This window comes from Macadamia integrifolia, chromosome 8, assembly GCF_013358625.1.
Source record: "Macadamia integrifolia cultivar HAES 741 chromosome 8, SCU_Mint_v3, whole genome shotgun sequence".
Taxonomy (NCBI): Eukaryota; Viridiplantae; Streptophyta; class Magnoliopsida; order Proteales; family Proteaceae; genus Macadamia; species Macadamia integrifolia.
The window spans coordinates 25,036,891-25,053,035 of record NC_056564.1 but is presented as its reverse complement, the minus strand read 5'-3'; the positions used below and the strand labels follow the sequence as shown (position 1 = coordinate 25,053,035).

General features: G+C 40.6%; 2 protein-coding genes across 2 annotated transcripts in view; one reads left to right on the top strand and one right to left on the bottom strand.

Annotated features, from left to right (window-relative positions):
- Positions 1-12,771, top strand: part of LOC122086518 (protein ENHANCED DISEASE RESISTANCE 2-like) — an 84,179-nt gene extending 71,408 nt beyond the window's left edge. The window contains exon 18 of the mRNA XM_042655390.1: positions 12,646-12,771. Coding sequence (XP_042511324.1) covers positions 12,646-12,756 — 111 coding nt within the window. The 3' untranslated portion in view covers positions 12,757-12,771. The remainder of the gene's footprint in view (positions 1-12,645) is intronic.
- Positions 12,772-14,875: 2,104 nt separating this feature from the next.
- LOC122086829 lies at positions 14,876-15,706 on the bottom strand. The gene has a single exon (XM_042655777.1). The coding sequence runs from the start codon at positions 15,704-15,706 to the stop codon at positions 14,876-14,878; it is 831 nt and encodes a 276-aa protein (XP_042511711.1).
- Positions 15,707-16,145: the final 439 nt, after the last annotated feature.

Sequence of the window (16,145 nt, the reverse complement as noted above, 5' to 3'; positions counted from 1 at the left end):
TCCGCCTTGCACAACACTGCCCGCTGCTACTACTATTCCACCTTGCTCGACTACAATCATCCACTTCGCCAAGCATGTCTGCAATCTCCCCTCTGCCACTACTACCATAGTAGATTGCACACTTGACAAGGAAACTCCGATCATCCACTCTGAGTCTCTGCTAGCCTTAAAAGGCCCCTCTATTCCCTGCACCAACATGGAAGGCCTCTCTGCCTCATTGCTGACCTTAGAAGGCCTCTCTGCTCCCTGCACCAACTCAGATGGCATCACCAAATTGGATACTAGCTTTCGCTCGCCTCTGTCGGCCTCTGAAGGCCCAGCTGACCCTTCTCCAATGCTGCTTTTTGTGCCTCATCCTTGCTCCTCAGGGTCCCCCCCGAGACACCATCGAAGGCTCTCGACCTTGCCAGGGCACCATTGCTAAGCTCCCATCTCCTTCATGTGATCTTTACAACAGCTGAACAGATATAACCCTATGGCTATCAAAGAAAATCCTAACAGCAATGGTTCACTTGTATTGCATGATATTCAGCAAGCCTCTCTGGTTGGCTCATTGGATGAGATCCCTGTGGTCCCCCAGATCTACCTCGTCATCCATCCACAGAAAACAAAATAAAAAATCCTCCTCCATCACCACTAGATCCTCATCCATGCCCAGTGTCTCCCCTGTCATAGTTTATAGCCACCGACCTCCCTCCACCTCGGGTCCTCCCATCTCCAAGACCTCCCGAAGCTCGTCCAAACGTCCGATGCTCAACATTGGTTCCTAATGATTCCATGGTCGATTTGGAATGTCCGAGGTCTTAATTCCTCGGTAAAACAAGCTGAGATCAGATCTTGTATTTGCTCCTCGCAATCCAATCTTTGTTGTCTTCTGGAAATCCGTGTCCTGGAAGCCAATATCTCCCGGATTGCCTCGTCGATTGCCCCCTCTTGGTCCTTTGCATCCAATTACCTTCATAGCCCTAATGGGAGGATATGGATTCTTTGGGACCTCTCCTTCCTGACCATCTCTTGTCAATCCTCCTCTGCCCAAGCAATCCACATCTCTATCTCCCACCATTCTGGTTCCTTCATTTGCTTTCTCTCAATCGTTTATGCTCATAATATGGCTTCTCTTAGGCTCCCCCTTTGGTCTCACCTGCTCTTCTTTACCCCCTTCACGGGATTCAGGCCTTGGGGAATTGCTGGAGACTTTAATGTAATTCGTTTTAGCCATGAAAAGCATGGGGGGAACCCCATTGATACTCAGGCTGTTGAATCTTTCAACAACTGCATTGATGATCTCAATCTCACTAATCTCAGATGGTCTGGAGTCAAGCTTACTTGGCACAGCAGAAGATCTGGCAATCATCTAATGGCTTGTAAGCTCTATAGGGCCCTTGTTAATGAAACCTGGCTTGACTCTTACGCTTCTTCTCATGCCTACTTTGGCCTTACTGGGATTTTGGACCATAGTCCTATCTTAATCCATGTCCTTCCCTTTTGCTTCTTTGGTCCTAAGCCTTTCAAGTTTTTCGATATGTGGATCTCACATCCCGATTTCCAACCTTTAGTCCATAGTGCTTGGAACATTCCCACCCTTGCTCCCTTCCCTTCTCCTTACTTTTGCCAAAAAGCTTAAGAATGTGAAAGCTACCTTAAAGCTTTGGAATTCTTCCACCTTTGGGAACATCTCTCGGGCCTCTGGTTGGGACAAACTCCACTCCATTCAATCCAGACACTAACACGATCTGCTTCTGAATTATCCTTGCTTCTGGATATAAAAGAAAGCTTTCTTCGTCAGAAAGCCTGTATCAAATGGCTTGATTTGGGAGACTCTAATTCGACATATCTCTACCGTTCTCCCAAAGCTAGGAATAATGCCAACTCCATTCCTAAACTTTCTCCTCCTTAGAACTCATCAAGACGGAAGTTGTCTCTCACTTTCAGGCAAGGTTCAAAATCTCGTTTCATTTCGGTGGGTTCAGAATCACCAACTTGCGCAGATCTCGGCAAGTTGGTGTATTTTTTCTTTTTTTTTTACTCAGTTGATTGTTTCGGTTGTCAAACGGCCATATTTTGACTTGAAACTTGGTGGGTAGTTTGTTATTAAGGTAAATAAACATGCTTAGAACATAAATTTGCAAAAATATTAGAACATGACATTGTTTTAGAGTTGCACCCTTGTATGGTAGCAACCGTCGAACTATTCCGAAGATTTTACCTACTTCATTGTTAGAACAAGATATAATATGATAGTAAAACAAATAAATAATGCATCTAAGCCATTATCAAAACATACATCAACATTAATTAACTAATATTTAGAGTACTAGAGTAATATACTATGCAACTCCCTAATTCACAAGTCCTAACTAAAGTCATCCACTGAGCATATTATTTTTCTAATTTTTTAAAAATTAAAATAAACAATTACTGGCTGAAAAAAAATTTCACTCCGATAGAGTCGTAGAACAACCAATGACATATATAATTGACTTCCATCAAAGGTATATTTACCATAAAAAGTAACAATTTATGTTAATGAAAAATGCATTTTTAAATCACAAAAATAAAAAATATATTTATGTACCCAAAAAAAAAATTTCGACTCCGTGAGGTCATAAATCAGCCTCTTATGTCTAACATATAAAAAATCTAACCCCATCCAACATGTATTTATGTACTATTTAAAAAAAAATGGTTTTGGGGAAAGAACTTTACCTTTCATAAGTTTGGAATGTGTAGATTCTTGCTATAAGAGTGATTTGGAAGGCAATATATGTGATGATGTGGCTAATTAGAGGCCAATAGGGTGACTTTGTCTCGTCTGTCTAGGTGAAATCTCGGTAGAGTCGTCTGTCTCACTAATTTCGACTCTGTCTCACCGAAATGAAATTTCGACTCTGTCTCACCGAAATGAGGTATTTATAAGCCTTAGAATGTAATATTTCGGTATCTCGCCGATATGATATTGATATCTCGGCCGAGATACCGAAATTTCGACCGAGACTATGTACAAAGTGTATTTCGTAGTTTATCTCGTCTCGACAATAAAAAAATCACAAAATAACCTAGATCTCGACAAGATTTTGAACCATGCTTTCAGGGGCTATTCCGAACTTCCCCTATCCCTCCCCCTTCCCTCCCAATCTCCTCAATAAGTTTATCCCCGATGAGTTCCTCATTTTCCTCCAATCCTTTCCCAGCGAGGAGGAAATTATATTGGCCATCCTTTCTCACAAATCCAATAAGGGTCCCGATGGCTTCAGTATGGGCTTCTTCTCTGTTTGTTAGAACACCATCTGAAATGACATTCTTGTTGTGCGTGGTTTCTTCTACAATCCAAACCAAATTGGTGGGATCAATCACACCTTCCTCTGTCTCATCCTTAAAAAGGAAGGTGCGGTTTCCATGAATGACTTCAGATTCATTTCTCTCTGTAATCTTCTCTACAAGTTCATTGCCAAAATCCTTTCTAATAGGATTCAGAAAGTCGTTGACTCCCTTATTAGTCCTAACTAATTTACCTTTTATCCTCTGTCATGAGATCATTCGCGGTTTCGATTGCAAGTCTCACACACCGGCTACGCTTCTCAAGATTGACATCCATAAAGCGTTTGACATGATCAATTAGGACTTCGTTTGCAATGTTCTACTCCAAATGTCCTTCCCGCCCTCTTTCGTCCACTGGATCCGCTCTTGCATCTCCTCCCCTCGCTTCTCTATCTTAGTGACCCGGCCAGTTATTTCCCCTCGGGGTGTGGTATCCACCAAGGATGTCCCATTTTTCCTCTGCTCTTCTCCCTTTCCTTGGAATTCCTTTCCCGCTCCATCCAATCAATCACCAACCTCCACCTCATTTCTCCCATCCCGAAATGAAAATCTTTTCTCCTCTCTGACTTGGCTTTTGCCTATGTGATGGGGACATCAAGGTGTACAGTCGAAAGAAGAAGAAGATTCAACCAGGTCCATCTTTGTGGTTGGAGGATTAAACAAGAAAGAAGAAGGAAAGAGAAGAAACAAGAAAGAAGAAGGAAAGAGAGGAGTCGAACCAGAACCAGCCTTCCAGCGCTGGGTTCGACCCCCCCTTGTCCTCCCAGTCAGTGGATCTTGTGGACCCCACCAAATCTTATTTGATTCTAGTACTTTGCAGATCTTGTGGACCCCACCAAATCTTATTTGATTCTAGTACTTTGCTTTAAATCTAGTGATATTTGATTGTCTTACACAATTAGGAAACTAGGACTTCTTTATATTGGTCTATTAGGTAGTTTTTTATTTCAAGCAATTGAGTTTCTAAATATCTTTTTTATTTTTGGAAGTTTATTCTATTTAAGTGTAAGGCCATTGGCCATTCATTAATTAATGAATGTGAATTAAAAAAAAAACAGCCAAGAGCAAGGCCCCCCACCCCTCTCACGATTCTCTCTCTTTCAATCTCGTCTCCTCACTTTCTCTCTCGCCTCTTTCCTCTCCTTAGTCTCTCGGCTCCCTCTTCTCTCCTCTCTTCTCTCTTATCTCGCCTCCCTCTCTTTTCCATTCTTTTTTTTTTTGCTGCTGTTTTATATTCCTTGAGGCTGAACTGCTGCTGCTGTAATTTTTTTTCCCCTTAATGTTGAACTGTTGCTGCTGATCTCCCCTTTTGATGCTCACTGCTGCTGCTGCACACTGCTGCGATTACTCCCTATTGCTGTTACATACTGCTGCCATTACATCACTGCTGCTGCTACCCTCGTCTGTTGCTACTCTCGGTTGTTGTTTACTCTCTGCTGGTGCTGATCTCCTTTCAATGAATGGATGACTGCTGGTTGTACCTGCTGTCCGTGAGTTGCTGAGAGCCCTAACATCATTCACCAAGCTACATCGACAATACTGAGGATCTCTATACAACCAGCTGGACTTGTCTTCATCAATTAAAGGTGGACTGCATCTCTTTATTTTGGAGGACCTTGATCTCTTCTTTTCTCCTCAAATCTGGATAGCAGCATGGTAAAACATTAAACTAAACCCTCCCCACCTCCATTAATCCCTATTATATATTGCAGCCCATTAACATTGAAACCAGCCTTTGCCCTTTGTTTATGCCTATTTTTACTCCTTGCTTTAAGTCGTTTCGTCACTGTTATATCTCCAAAAAAAACCTTGTTGATTTTCTATTTTAGTTGGTTGCTAGAGGACATTGATTGTTTGCATATCTAATTTGGGTGTCTAGATTTATTTGTGCTGAACCTAACACTCGTATGTCGTTTGTTCCCTTCCCCATGTCCCCACTTGAAACTTAAGTAAGAATTTATGTGTTTGTCCGTCTAGATTATTATTGCTTTTGGCTACTTTGTTTGTTAGTCTCATTTTATCTTGCATGCTTAATCTTGATTGCTGAGTTTCTTTTTGTCCTATCTACCTAAGCCCCTTGAGTTGACCCTACCTAGTTAGTTAATCTTGTAGGAGACCTAGTCACCCAGGAACCCCTTACATCACTATGACATCATGATCTTCTCTAAGGTTGATCCTCTTTCCATCACCACTATCATGACCACTCTCTGCTCCTTTGAATCTCTTTCGGGTCTCAACATCTACCTCCTCAAATAAAAAATCTTCCTCTCCTCTCCAGTATCTCCCTTGAGGCCCAAGACACCCTTTCTGGGATCTCTGGAATCCCGTTGGGTTCCTTGCCTATTAAATACTTGGGCCTCCCTCTTATTTCCTCCCAGTTTTCTTCCTACCAGTGTGCAGTTAGAAATAAGAAGTATCAAGGTTGGAGATGAGGGAAGAAAATGGAAGAGAGGAAGGAAGAAGAAGGAGAGAAGAAGAGAGAAGAGAAGACACGGTAGGAGGAAAATCATAAATGAGCTTCTAGCTCATCTCACCCAAATTATATTCAAACAAGTTTAGGGAATTATATATTCCTCCCTTGGGGAGATAAAAGAGAAATAAGAAAAATAAGGGAAATTACATGTAAGGACAACTTAACATAAAACATTCCTAATGTACCCCTAATACACATATTCTAACACTCCCCCTCAAGCTGGAGAATAAGTGTCATGCATTCCCAGCTTACATAAGAGGGTACTGAACTTGTGAGGAATGAGACCTTTGGTGAAGATATTCGCCAATTGATCACCTGTCCTCACAAAGGGTGTGTAGATATTACCAGAATCAATCTTCTCCCTGATGAAATGCTGGTCTACTTCAATGTGCTTTGTTCTATCATGCTGCACTGGGTTGTGAGCAATGTTTATTGCTGCTTTGTTGTCACAGTATAGTCTCATAGGTCCTTCAGTGTCATACCCTAACTCGAGGACCAACCGATGCAGCCAAGTGATCTCACAAATAGCATGATCCATTGCTCTGTACTCAGCCTCTGCACTAGATCTAGCTACAACAGGTTGTTTCTTACTTTTCCATGTAACTAAGTTGCCACCCACAAATGTGCAATACCCAGATGTGGATCGCCTATTAGAAATGGATCCAGCCCAATCAGCATCAGAATAGCCTTTAATCCTCTAGTGATTGTTCCTGGCTACAAAAGGCCTTTTCCTAGAGAGGACTTCAAGTATCTGAAGATACGATACACAACATCCAAGTGCCCACTCTTGGGTGCATGCATAAACTAGCTCATAACTCCCATTGCATATGAAATGTTTGGGCGTGTCAGAGACAGATAAATCAGCTTCCCCACTAGCCTCTGGTATTTCCCTGCATCAACAAGGGAAGGGCCACAATCCTCTCTTAGCTTATGATTCTGCTCAATAGGAGAACTTGCTGGTTTACATCCCATCATTCATGTTTCCTTCAGTAGATCTAGAACAAATTTTTTCTGGCATACATTTATTCCCTTCTTAGATCTTGACACTTCAATACCTAAGAAATATTTCATGTGTCCTAGATCTTTGATCTTAAACTGTTTAGCCAAATAAGTTTTCAGCCTAGTTATCTCCTCATCATCATCTCCAGTCACCACAATATCATCAACATACACACTTAGTGCTGTGATGGTGCAATTACCTCTCCGAGTAAATAATGTGTGATCTGCTTGACTCTGGGAGTATCCATTTTTTAGAATGGTCTGTCTGAACCTCTCAAACCAAGCCTTTGGTGACTGTCAACTAGTTTCCAGGTACAGTTCTTCTCAAGGGCCATCATTTCCTCTGACATGACTTGTTTCCACGTAGGGTTTGACATGGCCTCAGTAACAGTTTTGGGAAGGGAAGCAGAAGAAAGAGCAGCTGTAAAAGCAACACCTGTAGAAGAAAGAGCATCATAGGAAACAAACTGGGCTATGGGGTTAGTACAAGCTCTCTTACCCTTACGAACAGCAATAGGAAGCTCCTCCAATTGAGGAGAGGAGATGCTACCTGACTAAGGAAGAGGAAGCTCAGGATGTGGATTCAAAGAGGACTCTTGGTAGGTCTTCTTTGTCCTTCTTGTGTACACAATAACATGTGCCTTCTCTGTACAAGATTCATCCACAGTAGCAACATCATCTATCTCTTTATGTTTACCAATATCAAAGGAAAAATGAGTAAGAGGCAATGGGGTAAGAACTGGAATGACATCAGCAGCCTTGTCACCTTCATTTCCATTCTCCCCCTGAAGAGGATGCTGATAAGGTGCAAAGTAAGGGATAAACTCAATAAATGTGACATCTTTGGAAAGAAATCTCCTACGAGATGATGGGTGATAACACTTGTAGCCTTTGGTGGTGGAGGAATACCCAAGGAAGAGGCATTTTAGAGCCTTGGGTTCGAGTTTGGTGCGGGAGGATTTGTTAACATACACATAACAAATGCAACCAAACACCTTTGGGGGAAGAGTGAAAGCAAGAGATTGAGGAGATAAGAGTGCAATTAGGTTTTGGGACCCAAGAATCTTTGTAGGCATGCATTAATAAGGAAAGCTGCAGCAAGAACAGCTTCAGACCAAAAGGTTTTAGGAACATGCATACCAAATAAAAGACTTCTACCAACTTCTAACAAATAACGATTTTTCCTCTCAGCTACCCCATTCTATTAGGGTGTATCAACACGAGCAAGCTGGTGGATAATACCATTGTCAGTAAAAGTCTTGTAAACCACCATAAATGTACTCCCCCCCTTTATCAGACCGGACAATTTTGATCCTGGTTTCAAACTAGGTATGGACCATTTGATAGAAGTTTTTGAAGGCATCATAAACATCACTCTTATGCTCTATAAGAATGGTCCAAGTACAACCAAAAAAGTCATCCACAAAAGAAACAAAATAGCGGTGGCCAAACAAGGAGGTAGTGGGACAAGGTCCCCAAACATCAGTGTGCACAATATGAAAAGGAACAATAGATCTATTACCATGTTAGGGATAAGATGAACGACAATATTTAGCAAAAGTACATGGTTCACAATGAAATACATTAGTAGAAGAAAAAGATGTAAACAAATGAGGTAACTGTTTCCTCATAACCACAAAATATGGATGTCCCAAACGTTGATGCCAAAGCATCACAGAGTCTATAGAGCTAACATCACTACGGCCACATGCATAAGACTGTGGTGTAGGCAAAAAAGGTAATTGCGGCTCAAAACGGTATGGGCCTCTCTCCTCACGTCCACTGCCAATAATCCTCTTCGTCCCCAAATCCTGAAACAGGCAATGAGAAGGAAAAATTGTGATACAACAATTCAAAGTTTTAGTTAAAGTGCTCACAGACAATAGGTTCAAGGTAAGGTTAGGGACATGAAGAACAGAAGCAAGTGAAATGGAAGTGATAATGGGAATACTGCTTTTACCAGAGAGGAGAAAGTACCATCAGCTACGTGGACCTTATCCTTACCAGAGAAAATGGAGTAGGAGTCATAGTAATGGGATGTACAGGTCATGTGGTTAGTGGCACCAGAGTCGATGACCCACGACGGAGCTGTGGAAGGTGCAGAGGTGGTAACATGCATAGTAGAGCTGAGGCATCTTGTGAGGTAGACGGACTATCAAGCTGAGACATGAACTGGGGAAGCACTGTAATATCATCCCAGGAGAAAGAGCTGGTATATGCCTGTGAGGAGGTGTCTCTAGTATCAGTCTCTGTCATAGTAGTATGGGTTGTAGCTCCTTTGCGGCCACCACGTGTGGCAGAAGATCCAACACGTGTACTAGGACGGCCATGAAGAACCCAACACCTATCTCGAATATGTCCAGGTTTCCCACAATGATCACAGTCGTCTATCCCTGTCATCTCCGCGAGAGGTCCCTTGACCTCGGCCGCCTCCATGCCATTCTCTGTGAGAAGTGGAGGAAAGACCAGAGCGCTCAAGTGAAGGTGTAGAATCCATGGCACCTCTCCTGGTTTCCTCACTCAGGAGGTAGCTACACACCTCATCAAGTGTAGGTAGGGGTGACCGGCCCAAAATCTGTATCTGGACCTGCTCGTATTCTGAATTCAGCCCACCTAGGCGTATCAGAACGCGCTCTTTTTCAAGAGATCTATAGACCTTGGCTTCATTATCAGGATTGGTCAAATGAAGATCTCAGTAATGGTCATACTCCTCCCAGAGTCCAATAATAGTGTTATAGTAGTCAGAAATGGACTTAGTCCCCTGCTTCATGGAGAGTGCCTGCTGAAGAAGCTGGTAGACATTCACAGAGTCACCTACCCTATCATAGGTCCTAGAGACACTATCCTAAATATCCTTGGCAGTTTCTTTCTGTATAAATCTCCTACCTTTCTCAGGTTTCATGGAGAAAAACAGCCAAGTCATCACAATGGAGTTTGCAGTTTTCCATTTCTGGTACCCAGGGTCTGCGACAGCGGGAGCCTTGATAGCCCCAGTAATATATCCTAGCTTCCCTCTACTCCGCAAGGATAGCTTCACAGAATGTAACCAATCCAAGTAGTTGGTACTATCCAACTTCACAAGAGAAATCTGGGTGTTAGGATTGTCAAATACAATCGAACTGGGGTTTGTACTACTCGACCCACCCGATGTAGCTTCCAAAGGTTCCGTAAGATCAGACATAATGTAAGGATGCCCCTAAACAACACTCCAAGGGCAAATCCAAAGCAAAGGGGAACACCAGCCCCAAAAAAGTCTTCTTCTCGGAACTCGAAAAACAAGAGGCAAGCTAGTAAACCATAAAGACTTGAGGCAAAGCCAATAAAAAACCACTTCAACTATGGAGCTTCATCAAACAACCACTTACAAGCATTAGAGGAGAGAGAACATCTAGCAAACACAACCAAAACACAATCTACCATCCATTTCAGACCATAAAACTTGAAAAAACAGAACCAGACGATACCTGGCAGCAAATGGAGAATGGAGTAGTACTCCAACAGCACACAAAATTAGGAAGCAAGGATTGGGGAGTCAAATCTAGACCCCTGGGCGATTCCTTTAAACTATCCCACTCACCCAACCAAGCAAGGATGAGAGAGAAAAGGAGAATCGAAATTGGCAGGGGTGGTAGTGGCTGAATGGGCTTCTCTTCTCTGTGTGAGCTCCTATTTCTGTTTGTAGCCTTCAAATCTCCCTCCAAGTGTCTTCAACTTGTGTTCATAACTCGATTAGGCTCTCTTGTATACTTTTTTACATAGTATAGTCTCTAATGAACCCCTCTTTTTTAGGGTCCCAAGAGAGACTTAAAGAATGGAACCAAAAAAGATTAGTCGACTCTCAAACCTTTGTACGGCTCTGATACCAAGTTAGAAATAAGAAGTATCAAGGTTGAAAATGAGGGAATAAAATGGAAGAGAGGAAGGAAGAAGAAGGAGAGAAGAAGAGAGAATAGAAGACACGGTAGGAGGAAAATCGTGAATGAGCTTCTGGCTCATCTCACCTAAATTAGATTCAAATAAGTTGAGGGAATTACATATTCCTCCCTTAGGGAGATAAAAGAGAAATAAGAAAAATGAGAGAAATTACAAAACATTCCTAATGTACCCCTAATACACATATTCTAACATGTGCGCCTATGCTCGATCACCTCAGGAAAAAGCTCCAACTCAGGAAAGGCAAACTCCTCTCTTTTGCCGGTCATCTTACCTTTTTTAGGTCAGTCATTTAGTCCATGTATCTTTATCGGTCCAGTACTTTTGTCCTTCCTGCCTCTATGATTGAGGCCTTTGAAGGTCTCCTTTGTTCCTTCCTTTGGAATCCTCCAAATTCCTTAGGCCTCTCAGTGGCTGATCCCCTCCCTCCTCTCCCCCTCCTCTCCTTGATCTCTGGACCACCCTTCCTTCTCTTCCCTCTGGACATAGAGGAGGAGAAGATAAGTGCAACTGGCTCCCCTCCTCCCATGGGACTTTTTCCTCTGCCTCCGCTTGGTCCTTTGTTCAAACCCCTTCTTCAGTGGTCCCGTGGCATAAGGTGGTCTGGTTTAAAGGCTATATTCCCCGCCATAGCTTCACTCTATGGCATTGCCTGTCCAATTGTCTCCCTACCCAATTCTTCATCCACTACCATATCCCCGCTAACCCTTCCTGCTGCCTATGTCCCAGGGTATGGAGGATATCCCCCATCTCTTCTTCTCCTTCCTTATCTGGAATTTGTCCTTTCCAAGTGCTGACCGGCTAGGAGATCCATTCTCCCTTTTGATAGGGAATGGATATGGATTGGCATGACCTTCTCTGGTTCTTCCATTTGTGACACCGTTGGTAATTTGACTTTTTGCACAACTATTAACCATCTTTGGATAGAGCGCAACATTAGTAGATGGACCCCCAAATCTCGATCTCCAGATAAGATTTGGAAAACTGTCTACTTTGATGTTACTTCCAAAGTCCAATCCCTCCAAACCCGTCTTGTTCCCAACTCCCTTAGAAATACCCACATCATTGCTTCTTGGAACCTACAGGTCGATCTCATCCATTCCACTTGACGGCATTATGGCTTTCTCCCCCCCCCCCCCCCTTTTTGTTGACCCTGGTTTGTGATGTTTTGTCTTTGTTCTATTGTTGTTTCTCCCTGGGATGGCTTTTCCTTGTTCGCTTAAGCCTTCCCTTCCCCCCCTTCTCCTCTTGGTAATGAATTATTTATTCATCCAAAAAAAATAAAAATATTCGGTTGGAATTTTTTGGTTGCAGGTCTATTCTTGTGTTAAGTTCGAGTTACTGACCTGTTTATTTAATATACCCTGCCATCCTATCCATCGATAGGATTTCTTGCTCTTAAATTTCAGTTCTGTTCTAGAACTCTGAATCTCACAAGTTCTGGTTTTCCTGTTAAAGTCAACTTCTACTTAAATTTACAAATCCTGATTTGTTGTTTTGAAACTAGTACATTCTGCTGCTGAATTCTCAATTTGAGCCCTTAAATTTTGAGTCCTTAAGAATTCCCATCAAATCTGCACTTTTGGAGTTTTCCTAGTTGAAGTAGGTTTGCTTCATAACTTGAAATCCAACCGTTTGGAATTGAACCAAACTTTGCAGGTCTAATTACCTGGTGGAGTGACCTTTCAGTTAGAGTTTCATATCCATCAGAACTGTTTTGCTCAAATTATTAAAGTTTGTTTGATTCTGGTTCTAGTTCTGGGTTTTCTGACATCTTAAATCTGTTTGGAGATTAGAAACCCGATCACCTCCACCCTTATGAACTTAATGGTTTTTCTTACCTGAATTTATAAGCTTCTTTGTTCATCAAATATTATTTGGAAGACAATATTTCCTGACTAAACTTGTCTTCTCATTTTCAGTCAGAAGCTGGGAAGAAACTGCCATTCATATTGGTCATTAATTTAGAGGTATGTGTCTCTGATATTGATTTTTTGCTTCATATCATTATGAATGAGATCCATGTATATTAAAACCAATAGATGGAGGTTGTTGGTATCCTCTCAAATTCTAAGTTTGTACCATACATAGTTGTCAAGGTGTCAAGGTGTCAAGGCGACCAAAGGCAATGGAGGCCCAACTTTACTTCCCCACCCCTCTGCCCCTTTCTGTCCCATGATCCCACAATACAGAAACCATAAATTATGAGTCACATCTATGAACATCCATGCTCAACTATAACATTTGGAACAATAAACAGAGAGAAGAAATCCTCATAGGTCTTAGCTTGGTCTTTGGTTGTTTCCCCTCCCCTCTTGTTCCCTCTTGGGTTTGTCCCTTGCGGCTTGATCATAGTTAGCAAATTTGAATTTGGGAATTATTCAGACGGAGAATTATTCGGAGTAATTCGACTGGTCAATTTAAGGGTGCGGTCAAAAAAGCGGTTAAAAAAGCGGACAAAATAAAAATCGGATTCGGATTCGAGAATTATTCGATTACAAAAATAAAAGTCGGGCAAAAAATTTTGACCTTTTTTTTTTTAATTTATTGTATCTTTTTTATTTATCAAGTAATTAACTTGATATGTACACCTAGAAATAGAAAATTACTGTAGTTCAAATATACAATACAATAAAAAACTAGGAAAAAGCTGTCATTGGGTGATGGAAACAATAGTTACAGTAATCCAATTTCTAAAGAAATTGTCCTGTAGGAATATAAAAGTTCAAAATCACATCATTCAATCCATGACTCACCTTGTTCCATGATTCCATCATCCATGCTTAAAAGGAAAAACTATTCTAAATAAAGCAAAACATCCACAAAAGCATAACAAAAGTTATTACATCACCACAACTTAAGTACTTAACTAAATCAGATAATACTATCTGAGGGTTGAGTCTTGCTCTCAGTAAAACTAGCACTTACACCAAATAGCAAGTCTTCAGCGATGCTATCATCCAATAATCTCTTTAGCTCTTTATCAACGTCCTCAATGCTCTGATCAAAATCATTGACACTAATACTGTCAAGATTAATGGGTAGCATGTTTTTTGGTTCAAGTTCACCCCTCTTTTCCATCATCAACGAATTCATTCTGACGTAGACTAAATCATCTAACATCGCTACTGACAATCTATTCCTCTTTTTTGTTTGTGCTGCATCTCAGGCACTCCAATTTCTCTCACAAGACGAAGAACTACATGGTTGGCTCACTATTCGAATGACATACTTCTGTATGATAGGAATAGCATCACCTTGCATATGCCACCAAACCCATGTCATTGGTAAAAGAAAAAAAAATATATATATATATATACAATTTTAAATGACAAGTAATTTTCACATAAGAAAGAGTAAACTAAAAGTTTTAAAAAGAAAGTAATTATTACACTTACGAGGATGACTAGTTTCCATCAGCGTCTTGGCACTAGGAGTAAAAACAGTGCTGGACTTCATGTGGTATATTGCCAATTGTCCATAATATTCTCTCCTCTCATCTTGTGGAACTAATATCCCACCAATGAAATCTGTTACTTCTTTCAATTGAGGAATCTTTTTGAATCTTTCACTCAAAAAATAAGTAGGGTTGAAAACAGTAGCTGCATAGTGAATGGTACTTAAAATGTTTTCATCCCTTCTCTTATCAAAGATATCCAAAATTTGATTATACCGATGGTCAACCTCATAAAGCCTTTCCAATACCTCTCTGGCTCTTTCCATTGCTTCATACAAATATCCTGATGTAGCCCCATCACCATCAACCAAACGAAGAACTCGAATGATTGGTTCCATAAATCTCAAAATCTCTTTTGAATCATTCTAAAACGACTCCCTTTGAATAGTGTACACTACTCTATCTACTTTAATAGATCTAGAATTTCTTAAACTCCTCCACTCAGCTGATGCAACTAGGAGTCTAAGCTTCTCTTCCACTTCAACAATTGACTAAAGCATTAAAAAGTTTGAAGCAAATCTAGTTTTGCAAGGATATTTTAGGTCCTTGATTGTGAAACTCCTCATCAATTGTAAGACAATTATTGACTTGTACAAGTAGTCAATAATTCTTTTTGCCTCATCAAAAATTTCTTGAACCCAAAAAACCTTTTCATAGATGTCCTTCAACATTAGATTGATACCATGGGCTGCACATCAAGTCTTAAACAACCAACGATACTTTCCAATAAGCATATCAAGTGCATTGGAATAATTGGATGCATTGTCTGAAATTATCTGAACCACTAACTTTTGGCCAACACTTTGAATCTCTCTATCAAGAATATCAAATATATAAGGACCAGTCAATCTAGCATGAGAACACTCCTCTGACCTCAGAAAGAGAGTACCACCCGGGGAATAAGCAATCACATTAAGAAAAGACCGCTTCTTCAAATCAGTCCATGTATCAGACATAATTGTGCAACCAGTTTGTTTCCAACAAAGTTTTACTTCTTTAGCATATTTTTCAAGGTCCTTTCTTGCTTTAGGGATTATTTTTCCACGAAGGGTTCCATAACTTGGAATAGGAACACTAGGACCATAACGGGCTATGCACTTCACAAACTTGGTAAAAGCATCCGATTGAACAACATTGAAAGAAATGTTATTTTTAATAAATAAGTCACACAAACATTTCTCCCAAGTTGGTTTGTCCATCTTAGGGATCATTTCCTCCATTGTAGACTGCCTTTGACTAGTTGTAGTTAAAGGAGTCAAAGGAGAGGAACCAACTATACTCTCACCACTGGTACAACTCTTACGCTTTTTACTACTTGATTCAGAATTAATAGCAAGAAGAGCTTCTGCTTGGACATCATCAGATACTTTCTCACAAGGTGCAACATCATCACCACTAACCTTAGCTAAATGATACTTGAGGCGACTGACCCCTCCATAAACTTGTTTTACACAAAATTCACATTTGAAATGTGAACTATCAAGTGGCTCAGCATATTGCCAAAACTTATCTTTTTGTCTCCCCATTTTTCCTATTTGTTGAAAGTTGAAACACAAAAAAAACAACATAAAAATCATTTCATATGAACAAGCAAATAAATCATATTAATAATTACAAAGAAAACATACCAAGAATACCAAGATTTTTGCATTATGAGTAGAACATACTAACAAAAACTCATTCGGTTACTGTGCTGTGCAATATAGTTTAGTTCACAATTTCATTCAATTAAGAAAAATCCAAACCTATGAAACAAAAGTACAGAACATAACAACAATCAAATGCAAATTTAACACAGAGAGGGAAGATACAAATACAATCACAGAAAAACTCCTATGACAGATGATCTATGGCGATTTGTCATAGGAGTTTATCAAATGTAAATTGTTTGACAACATCCAATACTTACTGTTTTCTCTTTTAAACAATCAAATTATTTTGGATTTTACTGCCACTATTCAGGAG